The 18,549-nt window shown below is 40.9% G+C and overlaps 1 protein-coding gene across 1 annotated transcript; it reads right to left on the bottom strand.

Moving 5' to 3' along the window:
- Positions 1 to 202: 202 nt before the first annotated feature.
- Positions 203 to 18,055, bottom strand: LOC110153397 (intraflagellar transport protein 88 homolog). Its single transcript, XM_055159705.1, is given in 21 exon segments — positions 203 to 431; positions 560 to 664; positions 2,487 to 2,520; positions 2,522 to 2,574; positions 4,288 to 4,395; positions 4,468 to 4,533; positions 5,094 to 5,146; positions 5,509 to 5,624; positions 6,380 to 6,530; positions 6,838 to 6,946; positions 7,857 to 8,043; positions 8,652 to 8,738; positions 11,615 to 11,714; positions 13,469 to 13,555; positions 14,733 to 14,803; positions 15,331 to 15,677; positions 16,015 to 16,117; positions 16,277 to 16,381; positions 16,470 to 16,560; positions 17,255 to 17,324; positions 17,836 to 18,055. Coding segments are annotated over 21 exon segments (2,253 nt in total). The 5' UTR covers positions 17,927 to 18,055; the 3' UTR covers positions 203 to 312.
- Between the last annotated feature and the right edge of the window lie 494 nt (positions 18,056 to 18,549).

Here is an 18,549-nt window from a genome sequence, read left to right as displayed (position 1 = left end):
GTGAGGGAGAGGGATGGGTGAGTGAGGAGGAGGGGGTAAGGCATTGACTGAATCAGGAAGAATATGTTTCCCTTGTTCTGTTTAGAATTACTGACACAGAGGGCGCTCATCACTTTACTTCAAACTTCAACACTAGAAGCTGCAATTGCTGCGAAGAGCAAAAGAAGAAGCAAAACAAAAAAGAAAGAAACCACTTTTATTGTGGAAAATAATGTCCCCCCCCAAAAAGAAAAACAAAAAAAAAAACTACAGGAAACCAAATGAGGTAGAAATACAGGTGAGAGCACTTGTGATCTATGCTGTGGACAGGGACTACTCAGGCAGCAGCTCGTCCCCCAGTTCCTCGTCCTCAAAGTCCTCCTCCTGACGCTTCTTGGCTCCAGTCTTGGGCCTATCCACCTGTGGTCCCAGGGGGTCCACATAGGATGCATCTGCGCACACGCGACAATTCCAGTGGGAACAAAAAGATGGGATTGTATGTGAGATAAAAACATCTTTCTTTCTTCCACCCTCCCATGTCTCTATCCCATCCTCCTGCCTCTACGCCCCCAGGTCTCACCCAGTTCCTTGGGATTGCTGGTCTCATAGGGCTCGTGGTTCCCAGGCAGTGAGCGAAGTCTGGAGCTCAGGCGCTCTCCTCGGCTGCTGCTGCTGTGTCCACTGTCTGCAAACACAGGAGGAGGTGGACCTTTAGTGGGACCAGGGCCAGCTTTCAGAGGGGGCAGATAAATTCAACGCTCCCCCGATGTTCACACCTCCTCAACAGTCAACATGGAGAACTCATACAGCACATGCATCAGACAGACACACAAGCTATCACGTTTTTGTGTCCATTAAATCCACTATAACAACTGCATGGGATTACAGTAGATTTATAATTTGAAAAAATGTGGTAAAATGTCAAAAATTTTGACATTTTTACGACAATTTCCAATTAGATCTAGTTTACTCAAACACTAAATATGATATCTAAAAGCCATCTGTACATTACTTATTTTGGTATGACAACATTACATGATGCAACATTTGTAGTACACTATTTTCTTACAGTTAGGTGAATGAACCTCTGAATACTGGGAAACAGTTGCTGATTATGTCCTCATTGCTTGAGGGGCTAATACTAGTACAAAGTCATATATTTAGCCTCAAATGTTATGTGCATGCTTTTTCTTTAACAATGATATGAACAAATTTCACTGTAAAAATATGAGCAGAGACAGAGACATTTTGTGCTGAACAGAAAACCATATGGGCCTGCGGGTTTGGCACAGCTGAGGGAAATTTCTCAGGTAGTCTGTGGAAGCACTCAGTGCTGACCTGTTTACCAGCAGAGCCCTGGTCCCCTGTCCCCAACTCTGGCTCACTCACAAGTTCCCCTCCCTAATAGCTGCCATTCAAATGAAGGCATCTTGAACAGGCTTAGATCCACAAACTTCCAATTAGTACCAAGAATACGCAGTCACATCTGAAGTTGTGTTCAGTTAAGGTTGTTCTCAGTGGTTGCAGCTGAGAATTCTAGTAGAAATGGTGTGGGCCACAATCAACAAACTTTACTGGAGTTTCAGGGATTGTGGATTACTGTTGCACCGGGATAAACACATCATCAGAGATTGAAGAAAGCCAAAGCCTTTTACCAGACTTACAAAGCTCTAGACTCACGGTAGAACTGGATTTTGGCAGCTAATCATGCTGTACATTAATTAGGCTCTGAAAGTTTTTTTTATCTGAATGATTCAGCCACAGTCTCAGTGTCTGGTGTATTGTTGATTAGCATTAAATAACTTATTAATGAAAGCTTCACTCATCCAGGGAGGATCCAAAGCAAAGGAGACAGCAGTGAGGGACAGACGACAGCAGTACAGCAGTAGGACAGCAGTGAGGGACAGAGGACAGCAGTGAGGGACAGACGACAGCAGTGACAGCAGTGAGGACGACAGCAGAGGACAGCAGTGAGGGACAGACGACAGCAGTGAGGGACAGAGGACAGCAGACAGCAGTGAGGACAGAGGACAGCAGTGAGGGACAGAGGACAGCAGTGAGACGACAGCAGTGAGGGACAGAGGGACAGAGACAGCAGTGAGAGGGACAGACGACAGCAGTGACAGAGGACAGCAGTGAGGACAGAGGACAGCAGTGAGGGACAGAGGACAGCAGTGAGAGGACAGACGACAGACGACAGCAGTGAGGGACAGAGGACAGCAGTGAGGGACAGAGACAGCAGTGACAGAGGACACAGAGGACAGCAGTGATGAACAGAGGAACAGCAGTGATGAACAGAGGACAGCAATGGCTTACCTGTCTTTATGTCCTCTATGCCGCGCAGAAGAGGGAGACAGGCGGTTATTAGGTTTTACTGATGTACAACTCACTGATTTGTTTATTGTAAATATAAACCAAAAATACTAGTAGTGTGTTATTATATAAAAAACCAGCATAGGAAGAGGTGAGGTGGCTGCAACCCAGGTTTTGCGGGCTCCAAGACTCACCTGTGCTCCCAGCACTGCCCTCTCTCCGGTTTTTTGGCACTGCCTTCATGTCCTGACTTCACCCTCTGCACCAGAACAGACAAATAGGCTGAGCAAGAAAACTACAACTATACTGCTCCAGAAATGAAAGAAACACTTTCTCCATGTGAAATAATATAAATTTGACATCTCTACAAATACAGACAGGTTAATGTCTTAGGAACAAAAGGATGCTCCTCTTTTAATGGAAATGAAGAACAGGTGACACTAGAGCAAACCCTAAAACAGGACTGGTTTTACATGTGAAGGTCATTTCAAGTTTCTCCCTCTTGGTCTTTTTTGGCTTTTCCTCAAGTGCTGCTTTGGCTGCAGTGATCACTACTGGGAGTATGAGGCCATTACTTCAAGGGACAGTTTAGACAAATTTTGGACATAGGACCTGATTTACTAGTGATCCACAGTGTTGGAGACGTGTGGAGACTTTTTAAAATATTCAATCCAGTCCTTGTCTTTGCAGCAGAGGTCGCTGGTGCTAGGCTAGTGCATGTCAATGGCCACAGTTATCCTGCCCCCCGAAAGCAAAACCCAAAGCAATTCTGTTATTACACCAGACTGTCCATGTGAGTGTCTGTGTTGATGGAATAATTTTAGGTAAAACCAATCTTGCATTTGAAGGATTTCTGTGTGAGCAGCAGCAGTGAGTTGAACTTCCTGAGAGAAAGCTCGGCAGCAGCGGACTGATATATATGAGAAAATAATAGTCCCTCAACATGTGACAATTCATGTGATGTAAGGTTAGTTTTATATCAGACATTATTCTATCAACACAGACATTCACATGGACAGTCTGGTGTAATAATAGATTTGTTTCGGGTGTTTTTGTGGAGTGGGTACGACTGTTTTTTTAGTGGCAGGAGAACTATGACCATTGACATGCACTAGTCTAGCACCAGTGACCTCTGCAAATACAAGGACTGGATGGAATATTTTTTTAAAAAGTGTCTCCACACGTCTCCAACACTCTGGCTCACTAAGAAATGAAGCCCATTGTCCCTTGAACCCTACAGAAGATGCAGATTGTCCAACTTCTCCAGGGTGGTACATCTGGATGTGCTGTTGCAAGAAGATTGAATGTGTCTTCCAGCACAATCTCCAGAACATGAAGGAGATTTCAGGAGACAGGCAGTTACTCTAGGAGAGCTTTCTTCCTAAGACATTGCCCTGTCCATATTTAATATCCAGCATATTTATTTCACAATGTGATCTGAAGTGTTCCTTTAATTTTTTTTGAGCAGTGTATATATTGTCTGACATGACATTTTGTTAGAGATATTTGTATGGAATGCCATGCCTGATTTTACCACAAAAAACTCAACTTTTTTCTGATTCTAACTTAGACACAGACACCCCTGCAGAGCAGAGTTGGACACACACCTGCAGGGAAGGAGTTAGATGTACATGCAGGGCCTGGGTTAGACAGAAACCTGTAGAGACGGAGTTAGACACGTGCACACATGCACACACACGAGCACACACACACACACGCACACACACAGCTGCAGGGGCGGAGTTCGACAAACTGGAATAGCTACACCCCTTCCCCGCATACTCCTCATGAGGCCTCTAGGCACTGCCAAGTTCAGCAGCTTTTGAATTGTTACTATGGATGGAGATTGGGCATTTAGTCCCACATTAAAAATGATATTGAATACCATGTTCGGTACAGTGATTATTGCAGTATTGCCTATCATGTTATTATCGGTGTCGTTAGTCATGTATGGTAAGGAACCGTAAGGGAATCGTATTGCCTGATGGTGCATACCTGTTTCCCGGAGCTCCTTCATCTTCACCAGCTTCTTGAGTTTTCCAGCATACTCCTGAGCATCTGCCAGACCCCTGTCAGTGCACAGCCTCACCAGGAAGCGCAGGCCTGCATACAAGACCCAGTCAGAGCCAGCTCCTCCACACCACATACAGCTTTAAAAGCAAACTTTAAACTTACAGTCCACATTTTCTGGAAACCTGCTGTGGATTTTTTTATACGTTTCCAAGGATTTCTGGTAGTTTCCTGCAGAGATGTGAAATAGCATAAACATTTTTAATCAACAATAATTCTGACAGAAGACATATTTTGCTTGTGTCTGCTATTATAATCTGTCATCTGTGGATTATATTCTAATTTGCACATTTTAAATATTCAATATTCATCTAAATGGGAGAAGATTGGCAAAATGGCGTTTGAAAAATAAGCAATTAAAGATTGCTAAAAAAAAATCTCATCAAGTTTTGAAAAAGACAAAGACAGATACAAAAGCAGTGTCCAACCAGCACTTGACCAGAATTGAAGAAGCTTGGATGAGCAGCGAAATGTCTTTATTCTAAAATTTTTATCGTAAAGTTGACAATATTGCTATGAAGCCTACACGGAAACTACGGGATTGCACACAATTTTTAACCCTCACAGGTTAAAAATGTATTTTCTCACCAATTTATTTGAAAATAAATTTTTGGGTCTGATTGACCTGCCCCAAGAGAGCGGAAAGGAAAAAAAATAAAAAAATTCTTCAGGTCTATGTGACCCCGAGGAGAGCGTGAATTTTTAAACACAGACAAAAGCAAGTGTCTTACCACTTCTTCTGAAGCAACTTGCGACCATGAGCTGCCATTTGACTTCTGTTGGTCTGCAAGTATAGAGTAAAGAGTGTCATAAGAACCCTGAAACAGCTTTTTTATAGTGCAGGTATAGTGTCCTTGAAGATTTAACTGGAAACACTATGGTATTTTAATAGCATTGTCTACTGTTCCTAGTGCTTTTTTGGCCATTTTAGCACAAACGAGGTACATCTGTAGTTTTCTGGTCAACTCCAAACTTTAGAGGCCACAGCCACTTTCTGATACAAACACCTGGCTGTAGGGGATACCGGTTAGGCCAATCACACAGTTCCTCCTCTCCCCCTCAATTGCACACAGTTTCATTGCTGTTTGGTCATCGGGTCAATAATAAATAATAAATAGCAATTTTGTTGTCCTGGAGTAAACTTACTGTATTAGCATGGCTCTTTCAAAGTATGGAATGGCCTTCTCAAAGAAATGCGTCTCTATGTGATAAGCTGCCAGCCACTCGATCACATCGATGTTGGACGGAAAGTACCTGTAAGACTGAGAGGGCAGACATCTGTGCAGTTGTATACTATATAACATCTCATGTGTACTAAGCTCACTACTGCCCATATACCGTACACAGAAGAGACAGGAGAGTGTGACACATACACAGTGTTCACTTTCATACAAATAAACTTCATCAAGGCTAGCACTTATAGGGCTGAATTTGGAGCCAAGTTCCAAATTTGAAATTCAGTCAATCAGGCTGCTGAAGGCAACACCCCTTCCTCTTAGCAACACTGTCAATCAAACCGGTTGCTAACGCTAGCGGGAGCAAACCTGGGGAAAGACGGCACCTCACTGGTCTGTTATTAATGATCATATTTTGATTTAGGGACATAATAGTAAAATAAAACACAGGTTTTCAATAGGTGAGACCTGCCTCCCCTGGGGGGGCGCCAAAGAGCCACTAGGGAGGCGCGACACATGTGAAGAAAAAATAACGGTGCACATCTGGCTCACATTCACCCAATTTGAAAAACCCTGGTCTAAAACATATCTTGCATTTATTCAGTGGTAGGTGGTTTTATTGCTCAAAAATGCCTCTCCACAGATCTGACCTGTAACTTGGCCAGGCCACCGGCATTTATCTACCCTGATTTTAGTTGATACTGTTAAAAATCCCTGGCACAACCATAACATCTCCAAGGAGGCTGGCAGGTCTGTGTAGCTTTTGTGTTTTAGCGATAGTGATCATTGTAATACTGTATGATATATTGTGCACTTTGTGGGTGAAGAGTATGGTACAGTACCTCATAGTAGTAGTGGTAGGCCTGAGACTTGTCTCCTTCACAGTCGAGCAGCTCGCCCAGTTTAGCCAGGACTTTGGCGTCTGTGGGCACCACAGTGAGCACCTGCATGAGCCAGTCCATTGCATGGGGACGTTCCTCCACCAGCTCATAACTAACGCAGCCTGCTCAGGAAAACATGACCACTACATCATTCGACTAAGTCAAATGTCTAGGATTTTAATAGGACCACTTGAATGGCAGGGTAATAACACTAGAGCAGACCCACCAAAGCTGGAGACAAGTCAACAGCCAATCATGTGGCACCAAATGACCTGTTTTTAAACTTAACTTTAATCCTAATTCTAACCTGAACCTGAATGTGAAAAAGTACTAAAAATAAGAAAAATAAGATAAAAGATTTCAAACTGGTCAGAGAAGTGAGTGAATCCATTGTTCTGTTGAAAGTGTGGGTAGGATACAGAGAGGCAAGCTGGTACATGACCTGTGGACAGTTCCTTAGAATGGCGTGGAGCTTGTGGAAGCAGTCCAGAGCCTCCTTTAGTCGGTTTAGCCTCTTATAGGTCAGACCTGTGTGTGAAAGGAAGACAGGACAGAGAGCAAAGGGAAATCATCAGCATTCATCTTCCAGATAAACAACTGTGAGCACAATCCAGCCCATGTCTAAGGAAAGTCCGATTAGGGCGACATGGTTTTGTGACAATTGAGGTTACAAAGGTTAATTAAAAAGTAATCTCTGTTGAGAGTGCGTTAGTTAGAAACAACTCCAGAAACATACAAATTTGAGAAAACTGAAGTACGAACTGACAAACTAATTGATACTTTGCAGTGACATCACGCTGGGAGTGTTCTGCATGTATGTTTATGGTAGAAGGACTGCAACATAATGCAAACATTAACAAACACTGCCAAAAAGTTTTAACATTTGAAAACTCAAGAAAATACACTAAATGTGTTTAAACAACATTTTTCTCACATTTTCATAGTGATCAATGTGAGCATTCCTGGTCCTGTTTTGGTGGTTTTTGTTTTTGTTTTTTTTTTTCCAACAAAAAAGGTGAGAGGGTCTAACTAAAAAAAACTGTTGGCTAATGCTAACTAACTTGCGACCTTAATCTTATTTGAGAGGGACTTGTTTATCAGTAAAAATCATCTCACCTTTAGAACTGTAACTAATCTAGTTCTTCAGATTGTGTTAAATTAAAGCCCTAAACAGAGGGGTGCCTACAGTTAGCTTCACACCCCCAGGGAATGTTGATGACATCAGCTGCAAAGAATCAATAAGGAATGTCAGGATTTTTCTAAAAACAATATGTTCTTCTCTGCATTCTATTACTGAATGAATGACCTTTGTGATTTGAGAACTGCACCAGAATCCTGAGCTTCTGATCTGACTGAGCCATTGTTCTTTCTCTAACATGTTAACACAGATGGAGTACAACAGTGCAAATACACAGGAGAAGCACTAGGATGCACATACCCAGGTTGTAGAGGGCCTCTGTGCAGGAGGAGTCGTTCCGTAGGGCTTCTTTGTAGAACTCGGCAGCCTTCTCATAATCATGCTGGACGTACACAGTGTTGCCCTTGTTGGTGAGAGCAGCGGGGTTGTAACGGTCCGCGCTCATGGCCAGATCAGCATAGCGATCAGCCTGCTCAAAGTCCTTCTCCTGTAGGCAGACAACAGATTCAGGATCAGAAACTACTCTGAAGGGGAATTGTTGCCATGGAAACCTATAGTAAAGCAACTGTTACGTTCTTCTAAGGAATACAACAGTCATGTTTTTAGACAGGACACTGCAGCCACATTAGTGTATGAATGATGTATGCGTCACTGAGACGGCACCCGGCCCAGCTGTGACTGCAGTGTTGGTCCAATTTTGTTGCAGTGACAGTCACATGAAGAGCAGTGTTCTGCTGTTGCTGCCCCCATCTATGAAAGCTGCATGTGCGAGAACATGTGCCAAAAGCAACCAATTTAAAAGGAAACACAAACAAGTGTCAAGCTAGATTAGAGTCCCACAGTGGAGCTGCAACACAGCAGCAAGACCATGATGCAGCCCCGCTTCTGTCAATCCATGGGCACTTGTGGCTACATTACTAGCTTATCACCAACTATGGAGGGAAAGACTAATGCACTATAAATACTTTGAGCATTCAAAAAGCGCTATATATTAATTGAATATATTATCTCCCCAAAAATTGTAAAAATCAAAAAGTAAACATGAAGATGTCAGTGACCAGTACCTATAGAGAGGACCTGAGCATCACAACATACCAGGAAGTAGAGGCCGGAGAGATTAGTGGCTGCTGCACTCTTGACCCGACTGTCCTTTTTCTCAAAAGTTTTCAGAGTCTCCACAGCCTGAAAATCAAATCACAGGGTTTAGTTCTGCTGGTGTCATTAGTTTACATATCGAGGATAAGTTGTGGCACACCGTCAGCACTAGGGGCAGAAGGCACTACGGACATCCACCGTAGACAGACAGAAGAACTACGCACTACACAGGAGGATTAGTGATCCTTATTTGTCAGGGACTATGTACAAATGAATTTATCTCACAAAAGAAAAGATGATCTGTACGTGATTTAGCTACTACATACAACACAGGTATTATATGCACAATATATCACCATCGATTTGAAATCACAATTGAGTTGCTGCAATTCTCAAATCACAAAGACTGTGATTATTTAGATAGTAGAATGTACTCTGCAAAAAACAAAATGTACTGATCAGACATGTTCTGAAATTGTATAGAATGTTTGTATTAGTTCAAGCCATGTTAGAATGTGGTTACCTCACCTCACCTTTATCATTAATCTGTCTACATGTCAAAAGCTCAAAATGCTCAGTGCCACCTTGAGATGTCATGCAGTAGTAGGTTTCAAGTTAACAGCTACCTTTACCTTTGGTTCAGTGTGTGTATTATATCACCATGGTGACTGCTAAACATTTCACCATACAGATATGTTTAGAACATCCCCTTGTGATAGCTCAATAAAGTATACCTTCCCTTAACCCAATCTTAAGGATACCACAATACTTAAGTATCCTGCTGCATTTTTTGAAGTATATTTCCCATTCATTTCTGCCATAAACTTAAAAAAAAAAAAAATTAATGAAAACTTAAAGCCTCCATCTTGTTGATGGAGGCTAACCAGCTATGTGGTAATAATAATTACCGCATTATTTCAGTCCAAAAACATATTAAACCTAAAATTCTACAAAAATTCTGTTTTAATAACAGATTACACTAATTTTGTGTTGCCTGGGACCAGAATACACACTTCAATACATTATGAAGAACTGAGTCCAGACAAGTGAATTTCTGTTTTTAAGATGGGCATGATTGATAGGTGGCTTAGCCAATCAGGGACACGCATGGTGCTCACTTACCAAAACAAAAAGCAATGTTTTACAAAAAAAAAAAAACATATCACAAGGGACTGAAAAACATGGTGGATTTCTGCAGAAACAATGAGCGAAGCAAAAGAGGGGGTATTTTATGTCTAAGATGTATTAACTGCCAACCCATAACATATTTAGATCACACTGTTATTTTTTTATTGTTATGAAAATGCTATATTCACCAAAAAGAATGTATAAGTTTCACCTTCGTTTTGACTCTCTGACTCTCCCTTCCCTTTGCTCCCTGCATTAAGTTACTTTCTCTTCAGTATGCATCCCACTAATGAAACTACTGCACATCATATCAGGTGTTGTGTACAGTTTTGTATCACATTTATGTATATTTATGGAGAATTGTTGGGTGGGAGCAAGGGTGATGTAGGCTTGTGGGCTGAGCATTGTACAGAATGTTACAACTAACCGTAACCGTATGCTAAAACATGGTAGAAATCTTAAAAATCTCCAAAACACCATTTCATACGTGATCACATTTGGTTGGACTCTAGAAGCGAAGAGGACGCAGAGACCAGACTGATATCCTACATATAAAAAAATACTGAGAGATATCAGTCTGGATTTGCCAGGCGAGGTCTTGTTACCATTAGTTACCACATAGCTGATTAACCCAGTGAAAGCTTTCAAAAGTTGAATATTGTTTTTTTTAATTGGAAAAATGAAACAGATATGGGAGTTTTTAGCATATGTATTCCTGACAGTGGCCACAGTATGCCAAAAAATGATAGGTTTCTAGTCAAGATTAACTGGTTTGTCTTTGGCTGCTACATGAAACAATGCAACGTAAACTACAAGCTGTGACTGAAACAAAACAGACTAACATACCTCAACCTTAGGCATGCAGGGTGGGAGGAAGTGAGACAAAAGCAAGACAAAGATGTGTGTAAGTAGGAGCTAGGGTTGTCAAAAGTATCTAAAATCAGATATTAACTAGTATCAAAACTAGATACCTTTCTTAAATAGCTTTACAGTGATCTCGAGCTGTATAAGACCACATGAGAATGGAAAAGAAAGTACTATGGCTGTGTCTGAATGTTAAATCCAGTCCTTAACCCCTCATTTACTACATAGGAATGCACTCTTTAATGGACTATATGGAGCGCTCATTCAAAGAGCATTTTAGACATGCAGCTCACTACATTCTGGTCACGCAACTCTGGTGTCTAGGTCATTTATAATGATCACGCAAGTATTTATGGACTAATAATAAGCATACAAGTTTTTGTCAAGCTGGATATCATGTAAACAGACTTGATTATTTGCTTTTTGTGTGAAATTACTGCTCTTTCAGCAGCTGGAGCTAAGGTAAGCAGCTAACGCTAGGAACCTTTACAGCATAAGTTTATTTACGAATGTTTTATTCATAATGACAGATCAACAGTGTGATAAACCAGCGCTTTTATCTGCTTTTATTCAGTCATGTTGTGTCCAGTTAAACACCTGCCACTGAACGCTGTTGTTTTCCCAACTCTCACAATGCATAATGGTCTATATTGTCTGGTCTTTTTCACCAACTGGACATTCAGACAACACTAAAAATGGCATGACCCCAAAATAGTGCTCTAAAAAGGGAATAGTATCAAGTCCATTCCTTAGTATCGAAATCAAGTTTGAAATTTTAGTATTGTGACAACACTAGTAGGAGTTGGTCAGTACAGCAACTACAGGGAAATCTAAAGGTTCAAAAACTTGAGTCACTCCCTCAAGATCATTTACCAACGGCCAAACCAACAGCACAGGACACAGGAAGCTGTTACAAATACAGATAAGTATGGACAAGGGGGTGATTTGAGATGGACTGTGGGTGTGCTGACCTTATTAAAGTCCTTCTGCCGGAGATAGGTAATGGCCTTGTTTATCTCCAGGTCATTGGCTAGTTCCACATACTGAGAGTTCTTCACCATCTCCACACACCTGAGCAGAGACAGACACACACACCATGGCTTTTCATATTATAAGACCTACTTGCATAACTTCTTAATACAATTGTACTTGTCTAAGTAGTTTCTGGACACAACTTCTACTCCTACTTGAGTTACTACAACAACTACAGCAATTAATTGATTGATTGTATTTAACGGACCTCCATTAGCTATCAGCAATTTTTCCTGGAGACCTATGTAGCATGTTTTGGGTTACAGTGCAACAGTAAAAGTTTTAGTTACCCCTCCCACTGCGAGTAAGACAAGTGACATTTGTTGACATTTGACAATATGAAATGCTTTGAACAGTTCCGTTTCATGCACTGCTTCTTCTATTTTTTTGTTCTGTCATTTTAAAATACAAAGCTCTGTGCCCTATTGAAGGTTCTGTCCTTCCAATTATATTAACTTCCAACGTTGTACTCAGTCACTTGTGCAAATTAAGTACAAATTTACCCAAATACAAAAACTGTACTGGCAGTACATAGATTGTTTCAAATAATCATGCTTTGAATTATAAACCAAATGAGTTGACTTCTTCCATAACTGAGCAGTGCAATGTTAGTTTTTTACAGTGTGAACATGTTTGAAGGTCCTATATTATAATAATAAAAAATTATAAAATTGATTGTGAGCTTTAAGCCACGTTAGAATATTATTACCTCCTCAAAAACAAACCAAGTAACCCTTTATTATTAGTCTGTTTATATCTTTAAAGCTCAAAATGGTCCTTCCACCTTACGACGTCATGAAATGGTAGTTTTCAACAGCTATGTTTTACCTTTTGTTCAGTAAAGACTGGCAACAGCATTAGCAACTGCATTAAGTTTTTTTTTAAATAATTCAGTGTATAGTTATTTAATAAAAAATCCCACAGTAGCACTTGACAGAGTCCACCTGCAGTGTACACCAGGCCTGCATTGAGAAAGGTGCACCTCCAAATCAGTGCCTCTGCCAATCAGCTTGAAGGAAAGGAAAAGAGGAGTGAAAGAGGGGAAAACAAACTTGGCAACTTAATAATAATTAATAATTAAAGTGAGGATGTAACTGTAATTTATGTAAATATTTAATTTGATGCACATTATTGCAAGCACATCAAACTTGAATGTATACACCTGATAAGAAGAGCTGTGCCAAAAATCAGAAGCTCGATTCAATCTCTACCTAGGTCGATCTTGATAAAGCATGCTCATTTTAATGGACAGAACTACAGCCAATCACGTGGCAGTTAGAGTGTGGAGTGCTGATGAGGATATGCTCTCTTGTTTAAGAAAAAGCAGGAAGGGCCGCAGCGCATCTCTTTGTCTTGTGTCTTTATTTCTCCTCACCTACAAATGTATTCCAAACTTTACATGTGGATTTCTCTGTAATTACCAGTCCAGTCGAAATAAAAACTGTTAGTGGTCCTGACACTCTACTCTGTCTATCTTTTAATAGGATGGAAGAAAAGCTAATTAAAAATAGAGATCAATATAAGAAAATAAAATTGTGATAATTTTTTTCCCATATCACCCGGCCCTACAATAAGTGAGGCCGTGGTTTACAGCTCTCTCACAGACTGAAATTATCCGAATGATTCTAGAGAAGATGTATGGAGTTTAAAACACAGTGGAGCACTTCCTACCTAAATATGCAAAACATAAGTCCAGATATGTTTTTGATGAGGATACAACATTATAACATAGATCAGACAATGATGTCATATGGGCTCTTTAATAATGAAGTAGAGTGTGTTCGGAGGCTCACCAGTCAAAGCCCACAGCGAAAGACGACTCGATGGCTGGAGCGATGAGCTTGGCTGCTGTCATAATGTACTTTTCAGCCAGAGCTTTCCTACAGAAAGACATGAGTGTAACGCATGTATAAACAGTCCTATGGGAGTCTAGACACATGACCACCATTGATAGTTTCCATTGACATCACACTGGGGGTGTTCTCTATGTATCTCTATGGTGCAATGATCAGCAGTTACCATGGACACACAATGCACACATTTGCAAACACTGTCTAAAAAATTTTAAGATACAAAAAAAAAGAAGAAAAAAAAAAAGAAAAGTGGACAGAAGCAACACATTTCAGGAGCATGTGATCAATGTAAGCGTTCATTTATGTGTTTCATCTTCAACAAAAAAGATGAGAGAAAATGTTGGCTGGCTAGATTGTGAGTGTAATTTTATGTGGGAGAGACTTGTTTAAGGACACAAATCATCTCACCTAGATAAGCTCTTTCTGGTCAGATTGTGTTAAAATAAAGATTATTTAAAGTTAACCTATAATGCAAAATTTCAGAGCTTTTTTAACCATGTTATAGCTGTTTTCCTTTCTCTTTTAACCTCTTGCAGTTGTATTTGGAGTGATTCTGATGTTTATTTTCTTAAACATGCACGTATCATGATTAAGAAAATAAAAGAAAATAATTTTAATTTTAAAAAGTAATCCTTAATTGCTTATTGCTTTCAAGATGCCACATTCACCGACACCAGTCTCATGCGTGCACTACCTCACTGAACAGTCAAGCCTACAAAAGGTTGCATGATGGTGTTTTAAGAAGCTACAATGCAAAATTCGCTTTCATGTCTTGATGTGACACGTAGCAGGGTATGCTATGACAACCACTGTGTCTACGGAGGACTCTTTTCTGTGGTGTACATGGTATGAGACATTTAAACTTCACCCCAACAGATTCATAACACCGACTCTGTTGTGTTTAAGATGACATCAGCTCCCCCTGCATTTTTATAAATGCAGAAGTCTGCAGATTGTTTCTTTAATGAAGTTGTTTCAGATGGCTATTGTGATTTAAAATGTGGGAATTATAACACTGATCCATGGGTGTCATAGATTATAATTATATAGCTGGCTCAAGCCCAATATGTGATCTTTAAAGTCTAATAGAGCTTCTGGCAGAGCTTTGAATACAGTTAGCATCACACCCCCGGAGAATGTTGACGACATCAGCAGCAAATTATCAGTATCTGTATCAAGTTTGTCATGGTCACATGGTACCTACAGATTCCTCTCCATCTGATGAAGCCGGTCGTTCTTGATGGCCTCGATGACCATGTTGGAGGTAGGGTCATCCTGAAACACAAGCAGATATAAGGTGTAAGCAGGTGTCTGACAAAGTGAAAGCTCTAGATTAACTTTTACACAAATTATTAAAACAGTTGAAGAATATGTTCATGAGCTGAATGTTGTATTTTAGTGGGAAAAGCAAACTTATACTTTTGCAGCTAATGTTTTCAAAATTCTCTGAGGGTGTGAAGCTAAATGTAGACACTACTCTGTCTGAAGCTCTGTTACTCAAGTTAGACATTAATCTGAGCTTTATTTTAACACAATCTACCTAGAAAAAGATGACTTAGCTGGAAGTACAACAGGTAAGATGATTTTTGCTATTATCTTAAATGTTTTTGTCTGTGTTTAATGTGTGCATTGTGTCTCCATGGTACCTGCTGCACATTTGGCCAATAGAGATGTATGAAGAACACTCCCAGTGTCATGTAACTGTAATTTCTCAATAGCTGAATATCCTATGTATACTGTACAGAGTACAGAGGACAGAGTACAGAGTAAGTAAGCAGAGTGTGTAGTTAGTTAGTACTCACACTGTGAGAGATATACTTGTCCTCGTCGTCGATGTTGAGAGGGACAGAGATGAGCTTCTGAAAGGCGCTCTTCATGCGGTCTCGGTCCCCCAGGGCGAAGTAGCACAGAAGCAGGTTGAAGCCAGCCTTGATGTTGGGGCACTCGCTCATGATGTGCTCGTAGGAGGTGATGGCGTCTGAGTACTGTCCCATGAGCACAAAGACCAGGCCGATGTTCTGCTGGATGTTGATACGCACCTCCTTGTGAGCATTGGAGATCTGGTCCAGAGCCATGCGGTAGAACTTGATGGCTTTGGGGTAGTTCTTTTGCTTCACATAGATGTTTGCCATGTTGACCTTCAGTCTGCCTTTTGGACAGATGAGACATTTGAAATGCAGCATATCACTTATAGATTCAAAGTACTATAAGTGTACAATCTTCTGTGGTGAAAAACATGATCTATTTCTAACAGGTGTTTGAATTGACATATAGAGTAGCCAATAAAATGCTATTAATCATTTATTGTCAGAGCACTGTGCACTGTGTGCGTATAACACAACCATGCACACCCCCATATCCATAAACAATTCAATCTGTTTTAATAAAGAAAAGCTTCTCTGACTTTGCGCCCCCTTTAGGGGATATAAAATACTTAGAAGCCCAGCAGATAGTGAGTGGGCACAGCTGGACTGACTGTGGCTTACCTGCATTGCTAAACATCTTGTTTTTGATGAGGACCTGGTAGGAGTTGAGGGCCTCCGTGTACATCTCGTTGTTGGCATACTGATTGGCCAGGTTAAGGAGCACCTGAAAGAAGGACAGTGTCACATGCACACTCTGACACAGGGACATATGCACGTTCATGTAACACACAGGGTGACATGCACTCCTTCTACGCACAGGGTCACACACACACACACACACACACACACACACAATGTGCAGAGCTGCCTGAGCTGTACTTACAGAGTAAGTCAGGTCTAGATTGGCTTGGTCCCTGTTCCCAGTCTGCTCCCTCTGCCTCACCAACGCACGCTCCTTCCTGCCCGCTTCTTTTGCCTTTTCAAGAGCCTCGAGAACAGAACACCATGATTATGACAGATTAAAAGCTGTAGAAAGTGAAAGTGAGACTAGTGTGGAGGTCTAAACGAGCATGTACCAGCTGTGAGGAGCCTATGCTGTGTGCCATGCAGCTCTCCTCGATCAGCTCGTTCACTCTCTTCTCCAGCAGCTTGATCTTCTCCTCGGGCCTAAGACATACGAAAACAAGTCAAGCACAAATCAATACAAGCAACCACCAAGCCGAAGTGGTCTGTGCTGTTTACGGAAAAGGTATTGGTAAGGATCTAGTCATACTACTGCTCTTATTACGCCATTTTGACGCTTGGTACTCTTATCTGTATCTTTTACAGCAAAAACAAATAAATAATTTACATTATTTGTGAAATCTGCCTTATGATTAGTGTAATTCATGCACATTTCAGATTTAATTTATTAATTAATGAGGGGGTATTTTAATTCTAGGGCATATTAATTGCTAACACATAACATATTTAGATCACCAGGTTATCTTTTATTATTTTGAAAATGCTGCATTCACAGAAAACATGTATTAATATGTTTCACTTTGTTTACCTTCTAAGCCCCCCTCCCTTTGCTCCTCATGCCAAGTCACTCTCCCTTCAGAGTGCTATCACAACACAACCAGCGTATATCCTACTAATGAAACTACTGCACACTGCATTAGGTTTGTCAAATTGCTGTGTACAGTTTTGTGCTTTAAATCATATAGACTAAATCTCAGCCTAATGATATGCTCATGGTGCTTTTTTCTTGTGAGTTTACAAAGGAGCTTACAGTTTGTGTTCTGTAGTTTGGAGAAATAATTTTCCAAACTGGTAGAAAGTATTGACCCTGTGGCACATACTACTGCAATACACTTACAGGTCTTCATTCTTGGCCTCCAGGGGAGGAGCCGGACCTCTGGACTGGCCAAGTGGATCAAAGGTGCTGCCTGAAATCAGACATATATGATAGCATATGTATCGTCCCTGAAGAAAATTTGTTTCTACATGTCATGACACTGGCTGACATTTTCACATCCTAAAACACAATGATTTTTGTCCATAAATGAATTCCTTTTCTTAATATGGAGCTTGGCTCCAAATTCCCCCTGTAACTGCAAACCTCATGACCTTCATTTGACTGAAGCTAAAGACTATGGGTGACGTCACACAGTCCACAGTCGATGAGTTCTCCTGCTGCCTGAGGGTAGAAGCTGAAGAGGTTATGGAGAGGATGCTCAGTGTCTGTGATGACTGTGTTGGTCAGTCAGACAGCTGCTCTGTGGTAGAGATGTTTGGTGTGGGGCAGTGGATTTGCATTATGTGTAACTGAGGAGTATTTGACTAGAAACTGACATTTCTCCTTTTTCCATCTATCTATCTAGTCTTTGGTTCAGTTTTTGTCACAGAAAAGTGGTAACTCCGCGTAAGCAGTGACATGACAGTTTGAGCTGGTCTCACCTCTGGTCAGGGCTGACGTGAAGCCTGCTGCTCGGATGGCTGTCATGGGTCTTGGAGCTCCGTCCTTCAGGGGCAACCTTCTGTTCTCCATGCAGATGTTATTGTTCCGTCTAAGATGTTCCACAGAATTGCACAAAACAAATCTTCATGGAGACAAGGAAATTATATTCTTGATCAATAAAATGCATGTAAATGCAAAATAGAACCTGTGGTTGCCATGGTCACGGTTGGCAGCTCTTGACTAGCTGGTACAGTGAGCAGTTTTCAAACTTTTTTGATGATTTCTATCTTAATATTTGGCCCTCGCCACTAACAAAGTTAGGGGCGAGGGGTATTGTTTTTGCTCGGTTTCTTACGCTCTATTATTATTGGCCCTCGCCACTAACAAAGTTAGGGGCGAGGGGTATTGTTTTTCGCCGGTTTCTTACGTTTGTTTATTATTATTATAAATTATTGTTTTTTCGGTGACCTGTCACGGCCACAGGCATTGTCCGAGAGAACTCAAATTCAAATCACAATTGCGTGATGCTCGTGTGAATGTAATGAAATATGAAATCTAATAAAAGTGAACTCTATAGCGCCCCCTAGCATAGACATGAAACGTCAACATTATCGGATTTGGACCAAATTCGGAAATTAAATTCTATGCATGATGACAAGCAAAAAAGTCTATTACGGACAAATTGCATTTTCCACTACTGGCCAGCAGGGGCG

The sequence above is a fragment of the Boleophthalmus pectinirostris genome, unplaced genomic scaffold, assembly GCF_026225935.1.
Source record: "Boleophthalmus pectinirostris isolate CB_2022bp ecotype Guang Dong unplaced genomic scaffold, ASM2622593v1 HiC_scaffold_2423, whole genome shotgun sequence".
NCBI lineage: Eukaryota > Metazoa > Chordata > Actinopteri > Gobiiformes > Gobiidae > Boleophthalmus > Boleophthalmus pectinirostris.
The sequence above is the reverse complement of the archived record's forward strand: the minus strand, read 5'-3'. Positions and strand labels throughout refer to the sequence as shown.